Source organism: Microcebus murinus, chromosome 16 (genome assembly GCF_040939455.1).
Source record: "Microcebus murinus isolate Inina chromosome 16, M.murinus_Inina_mat1.0, whole genome shotgun sequence".
Classification (NCBI taxonomy): Eukaryota; Metazoa; Chordata; class Mammalia; order Primates; family Cheirogaleidae; genus Microcebus; species Microcebus murinus.
The window spans coordinates 24,478,483-24,499,667 of record NC_134119.1 but is presented as its reverse complement, the minus strand read 5'-3'; the positions used below and the strand labels follow the sequence as shown (position 1 = coordinate 24,499,667).

The 21,185-nt window shown below is 42.3% G+C and overlaps 1 protein-coding gene across 1 annotated transcript; it reads right to left on the bottom strand.

Moving 5' to 3' along the window:
* Positions 1-8,893: 8,893 nt before the first annotated feature.
* Positions 8,894-21,103, bottom strand: TRMT6 (tRNA methyltransferase 6 non-catalytic subunit). Its single transcript, XM_012755236.3, has 11 exons — positions 20,772-21,103; positions 17,887-18,014; positions 16,281-16,390; positions 15,648-15,739; positions 15,438-15,521; positions 15,051-15,175; positions 13,602-13,963; positions 13,098-13,183; positions 12,301-12,403; positions 12,111-12,197; positions 8,894-10,432 (listed from the first exon to the last, which is right to left on the bottom strand). The coding sequence occupies exons 1-11, from the start codon at positions 20,897-20,899 to the stop codon at positions 10,241-10,243; spliced, it is 1,497 nt and encodes a 498-aa protein (XP_012610690.1). The 5' UTR covers positions 20,900-21,103; the 3' UTR covers positions 8,894-10,240.
* Positions 21,104-21,185: the final 82 nt, after the last annotated feature.

The window sequence follows — 21,185 nt, the reverse complement described above, 5'->3', positions numbered from 1 at the left end:
CAGAAGATATTATTTTAAAAATCCTATTATCTGGAGAGCTCTAGTAGCCGGCCAAGGACCATTTTTCAGGGCTGAGAAGAAAGCCTAGATAATGGGAAGAATTCTGGAGTGGGAGTCAGAGTATCTGGCCTGTCTAGACAGATCCCTGGTCCCTCAGGGCCTATTTCTACTCTGTGAGAAGGCAGAGCTCAGACTCTGTTACTAAGTAGCTGTGTGACTTTGGGCAAGTTACGCTCCCTCTCTGAACCTTAGGTTCATCAACAAAATAAAGATACCTGTCTCACTGGGTTATTACAAGGATGATACAAGTTTGTGCAAAACACTCAGAGTAGTGCCTGACATAGGGTATGACATAGGAAATGTAACTTCTGCCATAATTATCTATGCAGCTTCTTACAGCAAAGCACTTGGCCAATTCCCCGTCTCCCTTCTTTTACCTGCCATTTTATTCTTTACCCTTAGTGGCTTCTACTTGGTTGATTTCTACTGTTTTGACAGTTCAGGTGAAGAGTTATTCTCTTGGGTGGGAGGGGCTGGAGTAGGGGAGAGTAAAACTTTCTACTCTCTGAAGGTTTAATAATTGAATTTATGGAATAAACTGACAGTAGACAGATTAACAAGAGAAAATCCATTTTAATTATGTGCATAGGTCTGGGAGTTTCACAAAGAGTCTCGAAGAGGGGCCAGAGGGGTGGGGAACCTGTGGCCTTCTGGGTCCTTAACCCTTTGCACTTGCTTGCTTTTTTTCTCGATTCCTTTATTCTACTTGGGATTTAATTTTTTAAATACCCCAGAGTTTACAAAGGGCGGCAGTAGAATAAAAAACTGGAGTTTCTTTTCATACAAACTTATTTATTTGGATTTTTTTATATTTCAAATTATTGATACATTCAAAGAGTAATTTTAATCTCTATAATTTTTGCTAACCATGTTGAGTCACACTCAACATCTGAGTGCAAAGGGTTAAGTGTGGCCTTTTAACTGAATCCAAATTTTACAGGACAAATTCTTAAGTTTGGATTTGGTTGAGGGGCCACATTTGGGGATCTGGAGGGCCACATGTGGCCCCAAGGCCGCAGGTTCCCCACCTCTTCTAGGGGCTTAGAGCTTCTGGTGGCAGCACAAGTTATGCGAGGGTGAAGGGAGGAATTTCACAGTGAATAAAGGTTATCCTATTATGTAGATAAAGTCTCTCAGGTAATAAAAGTTATTTTTAAAAAGCAGGTATTAATAAAAGCAGCCCTCTTCTTTATACAGATACTTTACTAACATAGATTTCCTATCTAGATGTAAATTTCCTTTAAGAAGGGCAGATGCTCAGAACTATTCCTGTGTCTGCACTTTCTCAGCATAACCAGCTCAAAATATACCAAAGAAGTATATTTTTGGGGTGGCACAGTCTGGTCTCCGACAGGCATATTTTGGGGTGGTGTGTCCTGAGCGTCAAGAGTGGCAAAAATAAGTCTGGGGATCACATATGACTTACATCCATCCAAGAAGTCCTGGCTCTCCTCCTCTTGGCTGAGTCAGGAATTGCCCATGCTAATTTCACCAGATTCTTTTTGGATTAAACTTTCTGTGACATACTTTTCCAGGGGGGTTGTGGCTTCATCATATGGGAGGCAAGCTCATCATTGCTATGAATCTGATGGCAAATTGTTCCAAACCTGGGCACATACTTCTAGAAGGCTTCTGAAGATCCCTCTACTTGTGGTTTTTTCTGCCCATGGGATCATGACCAGCTGTTTGAAAGGCCAGTGAGTTGTGTCAGGGGTAATGGCTGCTAGAGGCAGCCCTCGCAGTATACAGGGTATTGGTAAATAAATATTGCACTAGTTTCCTAGGGCTTCTATAATAAAGTACCATACACTGGGTGGCTTAAAACAACAGGAATTTATGGTCTCACAGTTCTGGTGGCTAGAAGTCCAAAATCAAGGTGTTGGTAGGGCCACACTCCCGATTCAGAGCCTCGGGAGGAGACTCCTTCCTTGCTTCCTCCTGGTTTCTGGTGGCCCTAGGCCTTCCTTGGCTTGTGACGGCATAACTCCACTCTGTGTCCATGTTCACATGGCTGCCCTCTCCCTGGGAGTCTGCCTATTAACATGGCACTCTTTTTATAAGGATACCAGTCATGTTGGATTAAGGGCCCACCTCATCTTAACTAATTACATCTGCAATGCTATTTCCAAATAAGGCAACATTCTGAGGAACTGGGAGTGGGGACTTTAAGAAATCTTTTTCTGTGGATACAATTCAACCTATACCAAGGCAGGCCAGCTCCCACCCACCTCAGGTGGAATAATTTTGAAGCTTATATTCTACTCTGCCTCCCAAAATTTCCCAGCAGATTGGACCCCAGATGCCACAGTGGTGACCTGCTTGGTAATACATTCTTTTTTTTTTTTTTTTTTTTCAGCACATGAGTTCAGACACAAGGTAATACATTCTTTATTGGCTGCCTTTACCTCCCTGTCCCATCGCCTACTGCTAACCCTCCTAGTGTTTCTTGGGATCACCTCCCAAATAAACTGCTTGTCCTCAAATAGAAAAAAACAACAACCCCAAAACCCTCTTTTTTATTTTTATTTGTTTTTTGAGACAGAGTCTCACTCTGTTGCCTGGGCTAGAGTGCCGTGGTGTCAGTCTAGCTCACACCAACCTCAAACTCCTGGGCTCAAGCGATCCTCCTGCCTCAGCTTCCTGGGTAGCTGGGACTACAGGCATGTGCCACCATGCCCGGCTAATTTTATATATATATATATATATATATATATATATATATATATATATATATATATATTTAGTTGTCCAGCTAATTTCTTTCTATTTTTTTAGTAGAGACGGGGTCTCGCTCTTGCTCAGGCTGGTTTCGAACTCCTGAGCTCAAAAGATTTGCCTACCTCAGCCTCCCAGAGTGCTAGGATTACAGGCATGAGCCACCATGCCCCTCTTTATTTTATTTTATTTTTTTTTTAGTTTAAATATCTCAAGTGACTTAATTTTTGATTCTAGACTCAGGAAACACTCATCCATAAAATAGAATGAGTATTCCCTGTCCTCAAATTCTTATTTAAGGATTGGCTTCAGGAGGACCCTGACCTGAAACCAACCAAAGCCAAGGTTTATATATGACAAATAATACAACTGCAGTTGCAACCCCTTGTTTTACATCTTGATACAAGATACTGGGAAATGCTTAACACATACACACAGTGCAATATGTCTCTGCCTTTTTTCCTGTCGTGCCCAGTGGAAAGCAAAGTCATTTCCTAAATAAACAGCATTCGAGGGGCTCAAGATGAATAGGGTTTACTCACTGGAGGAGAGAAAGCAAGTCATTGCAATGTATCAAACACTATCCTGGCAAAGCGCACACAGGCACAATGGGCACTGCCCGTGAGGAGCAGCTGCAGGCAGATGGAGCACTGTACATGATGTTCTCCCAGCTTGGAGATGATTCACTCAGCTTCCTCGTGGCACCCTGCCTTCTGGATGCCTTGCACACTGGCACATCTTTTCATTTTATTAATATTAATAGTTTGCAAACCCCTTGGGGCGGGGGAATGTGCAGGTGCAGATGGTCTATCAAGGATGCATGACAGGCCGGGCGCGGTGGCTCACGCCTGTAATCCTAGCACTCTGGGAGGCCGAGGCGGGCGGATTGCTCAAGGTCAGGAGTTCAAAACCAGCCTGAGCGAGACCCCGTCTCTACCATAAAAATAGAAAGAAATTAATTGGCCAACTAATATATATAATATAAAATCAGCCGGGCATGGTGGCTCGTGCCTGTAGTCCCAGCTACTCGGGAGGCTGAGGCAGGAGGATTGCTTGAGCCCAGGAGTCTGAGGTTGCTGTGAGCGAGGCTGACGCCACGGCACTCACTCTAGCCTGGGCAAGAAAGCGAGACTCTGTCTCAAAAAAAAAAAAAAAAGGATGCACGCGGGGCCCAGACAGAGTGCAATCAGGATGCCTGGGGATGCTGCATTTCTCCAAGAGGAAGTCAAGAACTATCCATGCCACTGTTTTTCACTCTTTTAATCAAAATAATATATGCTCATGGTAAAAACATTAAGTAGTCCTGAAAGGCTTATAATGAATATTACGGGTTGAACTGTGTCTCCCAAAATAATATGTAGAAGTCCTAACTCGCAGCACATGTGAATGTGCTCCTTCTGCCTCAGGTGATCCTTCTGCCTCAGCCTCCCAAGTAGCTGGGACTACAGGCATGTGCCACCATGCCTTGCCATTTTTTCTATTTTTATTAAATAGTAGAGGCGGGGTCTCCCTCTTGCTCAGGCTGGTCTCAAACTCTTGAGCTCAAGTGACCCTCCACCTCGGCTCCCAGAGTGCTGAGATTACAGGCGTGAGCCACCATGCTCAGCCTGGTGTCCTTATAAGAAGAGAGAAATTTGGCTACAGCCACACACACAGAGGAGAGCAGCACGTGGAGACAGAGGCAAAGACTGGAGTTACACTGCTGCAAGCCAAGAAATGCCTGGGTCCCCAGAAGCTGGAAGAGTCAAGAAAGGCTCTTCTCGTGGAACCATCAAAGGGAGGGTGACCGTGCCAACAACTTGATTTCAGACTTCCAGCCCCTACAACTGTGAAAGAATAAATTTCTCTTGTTTTTGGCCACCCAGTTTGTGGCACATTGTTATGGCAGCCCTACGTATTTAATACAGTGAGAAACAAATGGTCTCAGTGCTTGCCCCCAAATCTTTCAGCAGAGGCAGGCACCTATAGTTTAAATTTTAGAGTTTTTTCTTATTTGAATATTTTAATCGTCATGGTCTCTAATATTTTATCAAGGAGTTATAGCACAGAGATGGGACAGGAAGGGAGAAAGGGTCCTATCATTTCAAAATAAGAACACACAATATGCCATTGCAAAACAGTATAATTGGGCCATCTCAAGTGCTAAAATAATGAACTAGTACTAATGAACTGTACTAATGACAACTCTGGAGTCCAGGAACCAGATGCTCTGATACATGACAGTCCTCACTGAGAAAATGCCTTGATGAATGACCTCAAGGAAGTGACGGCGTGAGCCACATGGACGCCTGGGGAAGGACATTTCAGGCCAAGGGAACAGCAGTTGCAAAGGCTGGACACGAATGTATGAGGCATGTTTGAAGGAGAGCAAGAGGCCAGCGTGGGGGGTGCTGTCATGGGAGACGAGGTTAGAGAGGCAGCACAGGCCAGGTCACAAAGGCTTTGTGAGTCCTGGCAAGGACTTCTGCTTTTGTGATTGGAGAGTTCTCAGCAAAAAACTGATAGGATTTGCTTTACAGTATATAGACCTGGCTGCTGGGTTTAGAGAAGGCTGTATGGGAAGTGAGGGCAGAAACACAGAAACCAGTGAGAGGGGCGCTGAGATAATCCTGGTCCCCCATCGTGATGGCTGGGGCCAGGGTTGTGGCACTGGGCGTGGGAAGTAGGCAAACCCTGCATCTACTCTGGAGACAGAGCTGACAGGGAGGGCTGAGGGGTTAGGTGTGGCATGAGGGCTTTAGGATACCAAGGTTTTAGGCCTGAGCAACTGGGGAAAACAGATGGTGAAGACTGCAGGAGAGACTGGCTTGGGAGGGGAGAGATTTGGATATGTTAAGAAGTGGATAGACACCCTGCAGAGGTATTGAGTTGGGTCTATGGGCCTGGAGCTGAGGACTTAACCTGGGAGTCATTATCACAGAGATGGTATTTAAAGCCTTAAAACTGGGTGAGATCACCTAGTGTCATGTAAACAAGTCAAAGATGCCCTCTGTGTCTTGGCTCTAGGTTGTCTATTTCTTCATTGAAGGCTGAGACTGGCTAGCCCAAAAACAAATCTCAAATTTTTACACATCCAATTATTTTAAACACATTTTAAGCACATTTTTAGTCATTTAGGGCTTTCCTGCTTTGCATAGCCCCACCAAACTAGACCCAGATTTGGCTGGTCACTGGTAAGATAGAGCTTTGTGGTTATAAGAACCCAAGCCACTCTTGGTCCCTCGGGCACTCTGACCTGGGGACTCCCAGGTGCTACTGAGCAACAATGCCTAGACACTGGAGCCCTGTTTCTCATTTCCCCCCTCCCTCAGTGAGGGGTTACCCTTCCCCTCCCTTCTCCCTTCTGAGTAGCAGGCCCTGTGGTGTGGCCTCTGGACAGACTCTTGCTGTGACGGACACCTCCACCTCCCCTCTGCAAACCTGTCAGTGTCTCCACCACCCAATAAAGCATGTGTGTGCTGCTGCCACCTCATGGTCACATTGTTTTCTTCGCTTAGTACCCCAAATCCCTCCAGCACCCTAGGGAGCTACCCGTAGTATAGACAAAGGCAAGAGGCTTAACAGCTGAGCACAAGGCGGCCAGTGTTCAGAAGTCTCAGAGATGAGGAGAACCAGCAAAAGAGACACAGAAAAGGCCAGAAAGCAGGAGGAAAACCAAAAGACAGGGATGTCCTAGGAGCCGAGTGAGGAAAACCATAGCAAGGATGAGGGATGGTGTTAAAAGCAGCTGATAGGCCTAGAGGATGGGTCTAGCAGCTCTAAATTTCATATGACTGTGTGTCTTTTGTTGCTGCTCACTCCAAACCAGCTCCTTACTGCAGCTGCTCCCGTTTCATCTCTCACTGCTTCACTGAAATCAGTGAATAACCTTTTTCTCAAAGGACCAGACAGCAAGTATTTTAGGCTTTGAGGCCATATGGTCTCTGTCCCAACTATTTAACTCTGCCACAGTGCGAAAGCAGCCACAGACAGTATGCAAATAAATTAGCATGTCTGTGTTCGAATAAAACTCCAGTTTGAATTTCAGGTAATTTTCCCATGTCACAAAATTATTCTTTTTTTACTCTTCCTCACTAGTCATTTAAAAAAGTAGAAACCTTTTTAGCTTGCAGGCCATACAAAACACTCAGAGTGGGCCACATTTGGCCTGTAGGTTTTGATTTGATGACCCCTGATTTAAATCAATCACATTTTATTCTTATCTCCTCTCTTCCTTGAATCTATTGCCATATGGCTTGAGTTTATATTATATGTAGCTCCTACTCTGTGTTACTCACAGGTGATGGAAAAGAACTAGGAGAGGCCCACTTTACCCACCTGAGTATCTGATGAAGAAACTGCTCCCATAAGGCAAAGGAACTCCCGCTACCATTTCCTCCATCCTCTGCATGAATTTCTACACTTTTTAAAGTTTGTTGCTTTAGAATGGTAATACCAAGCAGACCAAATACCCAAAAGATGGAGCCCACCTACATTTCAAAAAAAAAATTTCCTTAGTGTCTCCTTATCTGTTAAAGCAAAACTGAAATGTCAAAATCTTTGCAGTCTTGTTTTCATGATATCTCAACTAAATGCCAAAAGCCCAGGTTATTAATAGAACTGTAAAAAGGCAAAAAATAAAGGGGGTTGGGGCAGAAGTACCTGATATTCATTTCCCATGCTTTAAAGATTTTGCCCTTCCTCATAAAGGCTCAAAAAGCTATGGGTGCCTAATAAATGTTAATAGGGTAGTTAACAGTTCATTAGTTGCTCTTGAAGTAGCTATTCAAGGACTCACATCTTTTGTCATCTGATCTTGACTACACAGCTAAATCCAAGGAAAATCTGTAATCCTTTTCACAAAATTAACTAGCCTAAAGGTGACATTATATTTCAAGTAAAGGTTTTAGATATACTCTGGTCTTTCTAGCGCTGCACCTAAATGCATTAGAAAATCAGGAACATTTAGAGTAATGTAAATCTCAATCAGATTTTTAGGGCATGCTTTTTAGTATTTAGTATTGTTCTTACAATATTTACAACCAATGATTTATTTATTTATTTTTAAACCAACCTGACCTGGGATAATACAACCAATGCTTTCAAACAAAAAGCAAACACCTTAATTTTTTTTCAAAATTTCATATATATATTAAGACTGCATTTTTGGCTTTTCCATATAAAACCAGTCCGTGAATGATTGCCCGATATTTGCCTCATACAATTTTAGCATACCTGTAAGCTAAAAACACCCTTTCATGGGAACCACAGTATATTGTCAAGTACCCTTGTGCAATAAATAGTATAGATGTTACAAAATTATTTTTTGTCTTTTACTTTTCGATTGCCACTCAATAAAGTGCTATTCCACATAACTCTCCTGGTGGCTGGATGTCCAGAAGTCATAAAATTATCCATTCATCTACTACAAAGGTGAACGCCCATTTTACACACGAGACAAAAACATCCTGTATTCAGAGGCACCTGTGATGTGGGCACACACAGCAGTGGTTCTCAACGGCTGGTTCCCAGACCAATAGCACCAGCATCACTTAGAAACTTACAGAGATACAAATTCTGTGCCCCACCCTAAATGTACTGAATAAGAAACTTTGGGGTAGAGAGTCCAACAATATGTATTTAACTATGCATCCAGGGGATTCTAAGTTTTTAAATACTTAGAAGTTTGCACATGGAGTTTGTGAACCTCTGAATTAAATCATCTGTACTCAAAAGATGAAGTACATTATATGAGAAAAAGTAACGCAGGTTAACTTCTGCTGCTGGTGCTGGTAGAAAAAGTTCACAAGTCACCTCCAGGGGAACATGGAACGCAGGGCTTTCCCCAGCCCCAGCCCCAGACCAATATAAGGGATTCAGGGAACAGAATGGGATTTGGAAACTGGTTGAATCCCAAGTAGGAAATAGTTCTAACAGTGACCAGTGGAGACCAGGCACTCCTGAATCTAGTCTATGCAGTTTTCTGTTCTCCTTGACCAAACTGAATTGGCTGTATATGGCTGACAACAGTTTTTCAGTGAGGTGCTAATCCAGGCATGTTCTCTACCACAGAGACCATGTGTAATAATCAGCAGTCAACGTGGCATCACAAACTACATCATTAATGTTAGACAGATCATAGTAAGAAACACTTTTATTCTTTAAAAGCAATTATTTTCAGAAAAAGGAACCAAAACCACACTTGTTGGTAATGACACTGGCCATTATCAGAATAGCACACACTATTTGGAAAGAGAAATTTCTTTTGTTTTGAGATGCTCCTCACTACATGATCCACATCTTTTCTATCATGACATGAAGAGCACACACATTCTAGTAAGCAAGAGACTCAACTCTCAAATGGACAAGAGCCTTGGCTTATTCTAAACACTTGCCTTTGCTACGGCAGTTGATCAAATTTGATTATGCTTTTTCAGAGCTTAGAAAGGCTAACCACCTAATCATGTCAGAGCTCTTCAGATCAGCATTATCACTAAAAAAGGCACTTTAAATACATTTGACAAGGAGTGACACTGATGCAATAAAAACTGGTCTAAGTCTTGCACAAAACTTTCCTGTAGTTCAAATAGATTGTATATTCTGTCTCTGTGTGTGCATGTGTATGTTCATATAGATAGTACAATCTACGTCTGTGTGTATATATCCATATAGATAGTACAATCTATGTCTCTGTGTGTAGGTATAAGTATGTATATACCAACATCTACACACATATATACAAGTATGTGTGCATATGTGTATCCATAAGTGAGGGAAGGGAAAAGACCATTTCTGTTTCCTTTAATTGAATACTACACAAAAATTCTAGTCACTTTATTTGGGACAAAGAATGAGAGGAATGGCAAATTAATTTAAAAAAGTACCCTACTAAACCTTTCTATGCACAAAAAAGCAGTAAAATAAATACTCAGAACTTTCCCAGGTTGTCAACTATTAAAATAATAAAACCTAGCATTTCAAAAAAGCTTATTCCACTGCAGGGAACAGAGTGGACATTTTTGGTACTGTAAACCTCACACATACATCCATATTGCTTAGGTTGAAGAGAATGAAATGAACAGAGGAAATTTCCTCCACAAATTTCTTCCTTTCAGTACTCATCAAGTTTTAGCTATGTTGTTATTCAACTTAGCTTAAAATATAAACAAAGTCTTCTATAAATACATATTTAGGATGTTGAAATTCTCAAGATAATTACACAGAGGACTGAGAAGTCCTTAGAGGATTTTTGTTAAACAAACACGATTGGTCGCATCAATCCACTGCATGCCTCAGAGCTGCAGTTTTGACAGACCAAAACCATCTGTGTCAGAAGTAGACAAAAGGCTTACTCTTCCTTTTCAGGAATGAATGTATAGGCATGTTCTTATTCTTAGGATATGAAAAACAATTAGTAATGGCATTTAAAGTTTAATTACTAACTGTATAATGCCTGAGAACAAAACTCAAACCAATTCTTGAAGGGTTAAAAGTCCGACTCTGGGCATTTCCGTTTTTTAGCTGCTGGCTCTTCAGTCTTGTGTGATTCTAAAGTGCTTGAGTTGGATGTGAGGCTGGCATCTGCTTTAAGGTTGTCCATGGCAACAGTGAAGCCTGAGAGAAGGTACCCCCCACCTCCACTCATCAGCAATTTGGGATGACTTCGATCTGGCAAAACCTAATCAAGATGGAAAGACAGATATTCATGTTTTCCCAAGATAATAAAGTGCATGCTAACAACACTCATGCCAAAAATCAGAATTTAAATGACACAAATTCTCTTGAAGATTTAAATAGACCAATTTCTAAGGTGCTATTTCCTTCAGGTGACAGTGCAGAGAAAAATACAGAAATTGGCTTAACAGATTTTCTTTTGAAAAATAAAAGTGAAGCCCTGTTTCTCTTAAACCCAAGGCATGTTTCTGATGAAGAATGGGCAAGAGGTTTGGACAGGATTCTGGGCCTAAGTGTAGCTTTTTTCCTCTTGGCTCCAGGAAGCCTCATGGCCAACAGTGGAGCTTGGGTTTATGTAGAAGTAGCTACTGAACGTGTACTCAGAACCTCCCTTCTCTGCTACCCTGTTAACTCCATCAAGACTTCTCTCCTGGCGGGGCGTGGTGGCTCACGCCTATAATCCTAGCACTCTGGGAGGCCGAGGAGGGAGGATCGCTTGAGCTCAGGAGTTCAAAACCAGCCTGAGCAAGAGCAAGACCCTGACTCTACTATAAATAGAAATTAATTGGATAACTAAAACTATATAGGAAAAATTAGCCAGGCATGGTGGCGCATGCCTGTAGTCCCAGCTACTCGGGAGGCTGAGGCAGAAGGATCGCCTGAGCCCAGGAGTTTGAGGTTGCTGTGAGCTAGGCTAACGCCATGGCACTCTAGCCCAGGCAACAGACTGAGAGTCTATCTCAAAAAAAAAAAAAAAAAAAAGCCTTCTCTCCTGTTACCTTAGCTAAATTAGATGACCTCCACGAAGGGCACCCAAAGCTCAACAGCATCCCTACAACAGTATGATAAAACACCAAGCAGCAGGACAGGGCCTCTGGCGTGTGGAGGTGCTCCCCTCTGAGAGAACTGGCTGCGAGGCAGTCAGGCAGCAGAAAGCCTCCAGCTACCACTTCTTTAGGATCCGCTGTAGTGTTCGCACTGAGAGAGGCCCAGGGCTGCTCCTAGTTGGTAATTGAGCATGGGTACCAGGATTGGACCATTTCTGCCCAACACAAGGCTCCTTGAATGGGCGATTTTGCTCCTGGGCTCCGCATCAGCCTGGCTGAGACTTTATCTTAAAGAAGCACTGCAGGCTCCTCCTTCCATCTCACTTCCTCCACTCCCTCCTGCAGAGGCATCAATCCACACCACCTAATCCTGCTCCCTCTCTCCTTACCTTTTAAAGGCATTTCCTTCCCTAACAAATCTCTTACACTTCAACTTCCTTCTTGGCATATGTCTTTTAGAAGACCTGAACTGCCATAGGGCCTGCCAGTAAATCATAAAAATTTGCTGCAAAAACATCCCGGCAGAGGAGAAAAGGACACTTTCATCATCCACCTGGGGATTTTGCTATTATCAATTACACCCTCCACAGTGAGATATCAAGGCCTTGGCGAAATATGAACCACAGCTGTTTGCATTTTAAATGCCTCTGGGCTGGAGTTACAGAGTAACTCTGACATGAAAAGAGAAAAAAGGATCAGAAAAATTCAGGGGCACTTTCTCCAAGTTACAGGCATGAGACTTCTCCATCTCTGCAGACATAAATAGGGATATCTCTATTTAACAACTTCCAGTATTGCTGCAAGGAGCCAGGACTCAAGAGAGCAGCCCCTGGGCCTGGCTGTAAGAGCACGTACCTGATAATTTCTGAGCCAGGTTTCAGACAGCCTGAGGTTGATGACCCCTCCCCTCTCCCGTAGTTTCGTGTAGCATTCCAACAGAGGCTGCAGGCAAGAACAGAATTCTGCTAAGAATTGCTTCCTTGGCTGCAGTTTGAGGATCAACATTCAGATGCAAGAATTCCCGCCCATTCCATTCTAATATTACCTCTTTATACTGACAGTAGACCACGAATGGTCTTGAAGGGGCCACAAAGTCCAACAGAGACAGCAGCAGAGGAGTGGGATGGAAACGACTAGCTACAATTAAACTGCAAGGAAAATGTTAGACAAATTATTTTTCTACTTCCCCAAAGTGGAGCACAGGTTTTAAAAGGCATTTAAATACAGTAGACCTTTACTGAAAAAAAGTAAAAAAATAAAAGGCATTTAAAATGATTATGCATTTAATTTGCATGACTCACTCAAAGAAGAGATTTAAATACAACATTCCAGAAGTACCAAACAGAATTAAATCATGAGCTATTTCTCTCTAAGAAACACAAACTGGGTTAGAAGCTCTTACAGTGCTTGGCAACTCTAAGTTGCATTTAATGACATTCTTGAATTGTTTTCAAATCATCTGGAAACAAATCCAAAACTGTATATGCTGCTTTGCAGATACCTGAATCTACCTCTCCTTGTCAAGAGGTTTCATTAACCCTTGTCATTAGCCTGTCTCACTGCACTTGAATGCCCCACTCTCTACACTTAGGACTACACAACCCTGTCTGGTCTGATGCACTGTCAATGGAGAAGGTTCAGATTTCTTCTAAAAGGCTCACACCAGCACAATCAATTTCCCACCTCTGCTAGACTCAACCTCCTTTGTTTAAAAGCCCAAGACAGAATCCTGATCTCATGGTCTACTAAACTCTAAGCAGTCAAGCAGAAAGAGAATGTCAATCCGTTTGAAGTAGAGCCCACATGCACCAAGAAGTCTCCTGCATTCTTTCATCAACGCACCCATCTGCATTTCTTTCACTCAGCAGAGCAGCAGCCTCTAAATGTCTTTTCCTCTGCTCTTCTTGTCTCCTTTGTTTTTCCTGAATCTTCAAGAAGAAAAATAAGAAACCAACATACTGGGGTCATTCAGTCAGGTTTATGGAAATACTCTGGTCTGTCAAAACATTTCAACAATATTCACCAACTCGGACTTAAACAACAGAAGGAGATTATTTAACAAGGAAGTTAAAAAAACACAAGAAAGACCATATATTAAAAACCATCATTAAGTTACCTATGCAATGCTTTGTATCCTAAAGCTCCATCCCAAAAATTAAATCACACACTTGTGTACACTGACACACACATACTCTCTCTCTCTCTCTCTCTCTCCCCAATTGTTCTGATATTTATCATCTTGGGAGCTGACTCACAAAGGCAAACCAAATCTCATTACTTAAATGAAGTTAACTGAGGCCCCGAGGAGAGTATTACGATGGTAGTGGGGACTCCTGACATTCTTACATAATCCTTTTTACTTCCTCTCTCTTTAGGCTCCTTATGTTCTGCATCTTGAGAAATGATTTCCATCATTTCTTGTTCTTCTGGGTGACTGCCCTCTGGGGTTTCCGCCATGCCATCTTCATTCTCTTGTTCAGAAGTCTGTTTTTCCTCCTCAAGTGTGCCATTACTTTCCTCAGCCAAAGCACTGTCTTTTGGCTCTGAAGATAACATCTCAGCAGAAAATGTTCCATTTAAGAGACTGTCCACTTTGTTGAGGGGGAATTCATAAAGACCACTGAGGAAAGATTTGGGAAACCCAAAACATGCTGTAGCTGCCCGAACAGGTCCACCTCCAGGATACAGCTGAATAATGGAGCCAAAACCTGAACAGGTAAGAGAAACAAACATCTGCCTGATGGAGGTGACCTTTCCCGAGTCCTCCACAGTAATAAGACTAAAGGTCTTTCCACTTTATTCAGAGGCTGACAGTTGATGCAGCAACTCTGGGGGTCCATTTGGAGTCTATGAATGTTCCCAAAGGAGGTAATCTAATTCCAAAACAGATAAACAAGAAGACTTAAAAAGTTTACCCCCACATGACACTACCTTAAAACCTTGTGATCATGCAAATTTGAAAGTCACATGATTGGTGGTTGACTCTGCTTCTTCTTACTCCAATCCTCAAATGGGCCACCTATAAGTTCTTATTTTCTTTTTTGTTTTCTTGGTTTTTTTGAAGACAGGATCTTGTTCTGTTGCCCAGGCGTTGAGGGCAGTGGCATAATCATAGCTCACTGTAACCTCAAACACCTGGGCTCAAGAGATCCTCTTGACTCCTGAGTAGCTGGGATTACAGGCATGTGCCACCTAATGCCTGGCTAACTTTTCTATTTTTTGTAGAGAAGGGGTCTTACTAATTGCTCAGGCTGGTCTCAAACTCCTAACCTCAGGGGATCCTCCCACTTCAGCCTCCCAAAGTGCTAGAATTATAGGCATTGAGCCACTGCCCAGTCCTAAGTTCTTATTTTTTATGGGGCCAGAGAAAAGACAGACAAATCAAGGAGAGAATACATGTTGTATTCTTCCAGGAGAGAATACATGTTGAGTAATCTTCCCACTTAATTCCCTCAATTTAAGCCCAATAAAAACACCTGTTATCCAATGGTGTACTAAAATCACTGCCCTGGAAGTCCTAGCCAGCCACAGGCTCAAGCCCACTGAGCGTGAAGGGGAAAGGACAATTGCCACGGCTGGGTAGGGGTTGGGAGTCGGCTGCGCACCAACATGGCCTAGACTGGGAGATGTGAGGTGTAAAGGAAGGTCCCCAGGCCAGGAGCTGTGCAGGTTCACTCCAAGTCACTTCATTAACCTCAAAGTAACTCAATCTGGGTTTCCACGAGTTTGAATTTCTGGACCCTTTTAGTCACATCAGGGTGCGGTTTTACTGAACTTGAAAATATTAAATCTTACCTCCCATTCGTTCCATCATTGCGCCCAGCACCAAGCCTGCACACGTTTCCATTACAATCATTTTATTGCCAGCACGGATATTTCCCAATGTCAACATCTGGGCTAGTGTATCGTATCTCATGTGGCTAAGGTGAAAAGAATAATTCATTTGTTTTTAGCTAAGAGAAGCCTGCTATTTTACTTATCATTTTTCAAGTTTTGTTTGTTTTATAAAAATTATATTGATAAGATTATTGATTGCTTTGGAGGTGATAGTAAAAGGACTTACAATTTATGAGGTAGGAGAACACTTTATGCAGGTGAGCAAGGTTTTCATTTTACTTAAAAGCATGACTTTCTTAAAGATATATTCCCCCAATTATATTTTTGAAAGGAAACAAAGCGTACTTAATTTTTCCAGGTTCTCTTGCATAATACATAATTGAAAGAATACGGGTGGATGGCTTCACAACAGTAACAATGGCTTCATATCTGAAGGAAGAAAAAACAGAACACTAATTTAAAAAAAAAAGACAAAGTATTTTACTTTAAAAATATACATATAAGTATATAAGAATTTTTTAATATTTTCAACCTTTTCAAGCAAAAATTACTTACTTCTTTTTCTTCTTTTTTATATATTTATCCTGAGCAAATTCTGTCTTGTCTCGGAATGTTGTACTATTTTCAATTAACTGCTGAACTATTTCCTATAAGAAAAGGAGCAAGCAGATTTTCTGAAACTTTACTTTCACAGAATAAATAACTTTAGAGGTTTCTTACCCCAGAATGGATCCAACAGCCTGATCTCCAGTCCCTTTTCCACAGAAGTTCAAATGGATGAACTTCGTATTTGTATGTTCTATTTAGAATTTGTAATAAAATACGAGTATTTTATAACTCCATTTAAACCACAGTAAAAGAACAGAAATATACAACAAAGGGAGATGAGAGGGAGAGGAAACTCATTTCTGAAGACACTGGCTGAAAACATTACTGAAAATGAAGAAAGTTAAATCCTCACATGTACTGTTATCAAATTCTCTAATAATATTAGTAATGCCATTCACTTATATTTCTGTGTATAAGAAACAAGATCTTTGGTATACTGAATTGCATGTACATTTTGACTTATTGATAAGAAAAGTATAACATTATTTTTCTATTTTACCTTAGGTAAAATCTGCTTTAAAAACCAAACAATTTCCTAAACACCAACAAAACCGAAACAAAAAATCCTTTGACTGTTACCTCTCCTTTAATGCCCTTGTCCTTCAAAGCTTTTATGTCATCTTGAGTAAGCTTCTGAGATTTCCCATCATCAATTATATTTCGATTATCAGTGCCAGCTTCTTTAGTCTCTAAGGAAAGAAATTGCTCTATGACATTTATGGTATGAAATTAGTTTACAATCTTTCTTTTTCAAAGTTCACATCCACACCCTGCCCATCAGGCACTCCAGGTTGGCCTTGCAGTTCCACTGCCCCCATTGTAGTCCACTCTCGTGTTTTGCCACAACTACTCTGAGCCTCCAACTCTTCTTCCTGCCCTCACTCTTCTTCATACTACACATTTCCCCTACTATACATTTGGATGCCAGAGAGCTCTTTAAATGCAAATTGGCTCATCTACCTAGATTCTCCAAACCAAATAGTGAGTTCCCATAGCAATGAAAATACATTCCAAAGATGACCTGCAAGGTCATGTATGATCTGGCCCCTGCCTACCTTTTCTGGCCTCATCTCTTGAACCCTAAGTTTCAGCCACACTGCCTTTCTTTCTGTTCCTTGAACACACTCAGCAAGGTCCCACAGCAGGCATTTGGTACCTGCAGCTCTGTTTGGAAGGCTCTGTTTGGAAGGCTCTTATGACAGATCTGAGTGGCTGGATCCTTTCCATCACTCAAAGCTGAGCTCATCCTCTCAGCAAGGCTTGCTTCCCCCTAGCAGGCTCCAGGACATGCCCCAGCTTTATTATCTTCCCAGCATGTATCACCATCAGAAATTACGCTGTTTGCTTATCTACTTGATTATTTTTGGTATTCCTCACTGGTAGGTACATTTTATAAGATAGTGTATCTTATCAACTGCTATAATTGCAGTGCCTCATTATGCCTGGCACATATCTGGTGCTCAGTAAAAATATGGATATTTATTTAAAAGCATATAAATAACTGATTTGAATCAAAATATTAATAATGCTTTAATTATTTAAATGTTTTTATTTTATTAATAAAACTATTAAGTATGTTCATTTTAATAACAGATTTTAGACATAGAAGTTGTTAAAAAATAATAATAGCTAAAATTATGGGTCCCTGCTAAAAGCAAGGCATTGTTCAGAACTTCCTATGAGTTAGAGCACTGAACACTCACTATAACCTTGGCATTAAGTATGTTTATGGCGTCATTTTACAGGTATGAGGATATAAGACTTACAGAAATCAAATAATTTACTCAAGGTTACAAAGCAAGTAATGACACTGGAAATTAAACTTACCTAGTGGGATTCAAAGTCAGACCTCTCAACCTCTACACTATAAGCTACCTTGCATCTGTTACTTAAGTTGTGGGCCCCGAATAAGTTCTACACATGCTCTTGCAACGAAGCAACAAGAACTCATGGGATTAAATGCTGGCTCAAGGTCAGAGAACCATTTAATCATGGGCTGGAGTCAGAATCCAGATAACCTCATGGACAAAGGTAGTACTAGCTTCATTTGACCTAGTCATAGTTCTTAGGTTATAACTTAAGATTTCTCTTTGGATAGGCTAGCACTTTGGAATTCATTGGAAATTAACATGTTTCTGACTAGCCAGTTGGACAGCATCTATTTCAAACACCCAAAGTGGTGCACCTGATGTAGGCTCTTCCTTCTTCTTCTTGGGCTGAAGACTGCCTCCGCTGGTCACTTCAAATGTGGTTCCGTAACTATGGCCAATGACGTTATCCAGGTAGAACCACTGTTTTTCAAAAGTTACTTTTCTGGGGAAGAAAAAGCAATCAATTAACTGATTTATTTTGTGTTCAGTATAGAAAAGACACATTCATTCTAGTTTATTTCAAAAGCAGGCTCCACAATTTATGATCAGCAGCACTATGTCTGAACACAAAGCAACAGATGAACTACAGAGATCCAGGTTGGGATAGAGACACAAAATTAATAAAGAAGCCACAAAAACAGTTAATTTTGAAAAGAGGAAGCAAAGACAGAAGATAGTCCTCTTCTGGGGCATTGGTCTGACACCACTTCATGCTGTCTGTCAGAATGTCTGAACTCATGGGCTCTGTGGATTTCCTGAACAGCAGGCAGGGTTGCCAACATTGCTAGGCCACTGGACATGTACTGTGACATCCCTTGCAATTTACACCAGAAAAATCTCAAAACTGAACGATCATTGAGACAACAAAGATTTAACAAATTCCCTGGACTTGGTCTAACTGGTCATTTTATTTGAAAATTACCTAATAAAAGCAAATTGTGTTTATTTACAATCTACACATTTAGAAATGAAGCCTGACACTGCTCTACTGAGGACCAAGCAATTTGAGATTACTAAGATTTTTATCTTACTGCAATTTAAAAGGGAAATCCCACAACAACAAACCTTTCCCCTCAAAAGAAAACTAACATTTGTTGAGTGCCAATCAGGGGCTAGGCAGTATGTGCCAGGTATGTTTTATACTTTTTGATTTAATTCTTACAGTAACCCTGGGACATAGCTCTCTCTAGATAAGCAATCTGAAGCCCAAAGAGACGTATCTTGTCCAAGAGTAACAGTTACAAAGTGCTGGAGCTGGAATTCAAATCCAGATCTGTCTGACCTCAAATCCTGGTTCTTTCCACTATACCACACAGTCTACCTTAGCAAAGACCTAAGGACCTTGGAAGCCCTGCCTAGCTTCAGGACATGGCCCACATGCACAGAACACCAAACTCTAGGAGACATGTTGTGGTAATTCTGCTTGTGTCCCACCCACCCCTTCTCTTGCTTTTTCTGTGCCCCTGGAGGCTGACCATGACAGAATGCATCGCCACGTCACCTAGGCTCCCTAGTCAAAGGCTTACCACCATTGCTAGTTCCTGGGTGCATCACCTTTATTGCTTCCCTACATCCTTCCATACCTTTGTATGTGTTATTTGTCACATCTTCATTAAAGCTTACTTAAACCATTAGAATGAAATCCTGCAAGATCCTAAATGATCCAGACAGGAACAATTCTTATTCTTTGCTGGATCCCTGGTTATTAACACAGAATAGGACATAACACACACTCAAAATATTTGCTAACATAAACCCCCTCCGAAGTCAAAACTCAGCTCAGTCCAAATGTGCTTTCCTCACCACCATCCTTCAAGCACCTCAGTGCTACCGAAATACTGAATCTGAGTTGGCTTGGGTTCACCCCTCTGCCAGCCTAAGTGACGTCTAAAGGGGATGAGGTATATTAAACTGACTGGTGTGACAAGAGGTTCTTGCCCCAGTCAGGAAAGTGGGGCCCAGTCAGAGGGACGTTGGGGTCATGTCTTCACTGGGAAGGAGTAAGATTTGTGGAGCCTCATCCTCAGAGAGCCAGGACTACTGCCCAACCAGATTAGCAGAGCCCAAAGGTAAAGGGGATGGGGGAGTCTGGCCTGGGATGTAGCTGAGCTCAGAAGGTCATTTTCTAAATAAAATGGAAATTGCCACTATGGCTTCTATCAAGAAGAGGACTTGATGAAAAGTATTTCCAAATAAATGTTTAAAGAGTACTTTTTAGAACTAAAGAGGTTACTGTCTGTCTCCTTGGTAATGAAAAAGTCTAAAAGAGCACATTATTAGAAGCACATTCAAACAACTACATTTGAAAATTAAGCAACTTACAAGAACAATGTGAGAAACAAAAGAAAAAAAGGTTCACCTGGACGGTCATTATACAGATGTGCAACACTGGGCTCATTCGTTGACTTTATAATCTAAGAACTTGGCTGCACTGTTATACTTCAATTAAAAAGCTTAAGTAATTAGTATCAGCAACTTCCAGAAAGTTATCAAACTCCCACTTCTCTAGTACTAAACAGAGTAATACTAGTCAGCAGGTTAATAAACCAAACCCAATTTCGAGTTCTGAGACCTTGAGCAAATTGTCTTTGAGCAATTTTCCGGACCTTGAATCCCGTTGTGTAAAATGAGGGATCGCCAAAGTGATCCTCCACTCTGTGGGAAGTTGTCTCCTTTCTCTATTCCCCATATCCTGTTGGGTGAAGGTAAGAGGCCGGAGAGCCAGACTAAATAAGAGAGGTTTCATTGTTTGTGGGATAGATCCTTGGCTGAGGGATTTGGGAGGAAAAAGGATCTACTGGGAGGTGGGCACCCCCTGGGGTGAGGGGACACCCCAGGACTGGGGCTGGGAGATGGTGGTGGACAGGGAGGCATCCAAGCATCTGAGAGCCAAGAATGGAACTCTGGGGAAGGACTCTGTGGAAAAACTGGAAGGGATGGTGAAGGTAGAGGGCCAGGTATGAAATCATGGAGGGGAGCTCTGTGGGAACGCAAGAAGAGTAGGGGAGATTCCGAGGGCCTGGTGGGATCCTGGTGGAAAATCCCTCTGTGACTAGAAGACCTGAGGAGACAACGAGGGCGAGAAACGGAAATCAAAAAAGAGCCAAGGATGAGACCCTGGTAGGAGGGGTCTGTGGGAAGACCTGGAGGGAGGAGGTATCTAGAGCGAGGGACCCCTAAGGCCAACGACCTGACTTACTTTCTCCGCTGGATCTGCACTGCTTTGAACACATCTTCCCGTTTCAGCACCACGAAGTCTCCGTCACGGATGCGGTGGTCCCCGGGATGCGGTGGCTGTGGGCCCGGCTGCTCCCCTGAGTTTTCCATGATGCTCAGCCGGTCTCCGTGCTCCCTAGCGTCCCTCCAGCCCCCTGTGTCCCGCCCCTCCTCCTCCGACGTCGCCTCAAGCAGCTTCACTTCCCACAACCCGGGAGACCCGTAGCCTTCCGACCGGCACCGCCCCCACGTGCTGTGCGCCGCTTCCGCTTTCTGGTCCGGACCTCCGGACCGCTTCCGGAGACCTCACGGCTTCCGTCTGGCCGAACTCCCTGATTGGCTGCGCTCCGCCCCACCCCTCCTGTCCCACTACCTCCGTGAACGGAAGTTGCGTCAC

Excerpts from the sequence above, each read along its gene's own strand:
- TRMT6 (XM_012755236.3), bottom strand. The coding sequence starts at position 20,899 with ATGGAAAACTCAGGGGAGCAGCCGGGCCCACAGCCACCGCATCCCGGG. Across the intron at positions 15,176-15,437 it reads AGAGAACCTGGAAAAATTAA|CCACATGAGATACGATACAC; the intron begins GTACGCTTTGTT and ends TTTTCACCTTAG. Across the intron at positions 10,433-12,110 it reads CCTGGCTCAGAAATTATCAG|GTTTTGCCAGATCGAAGTCA; the intron begins GTACGTGCTCTT and ends CATCTTGATTAG.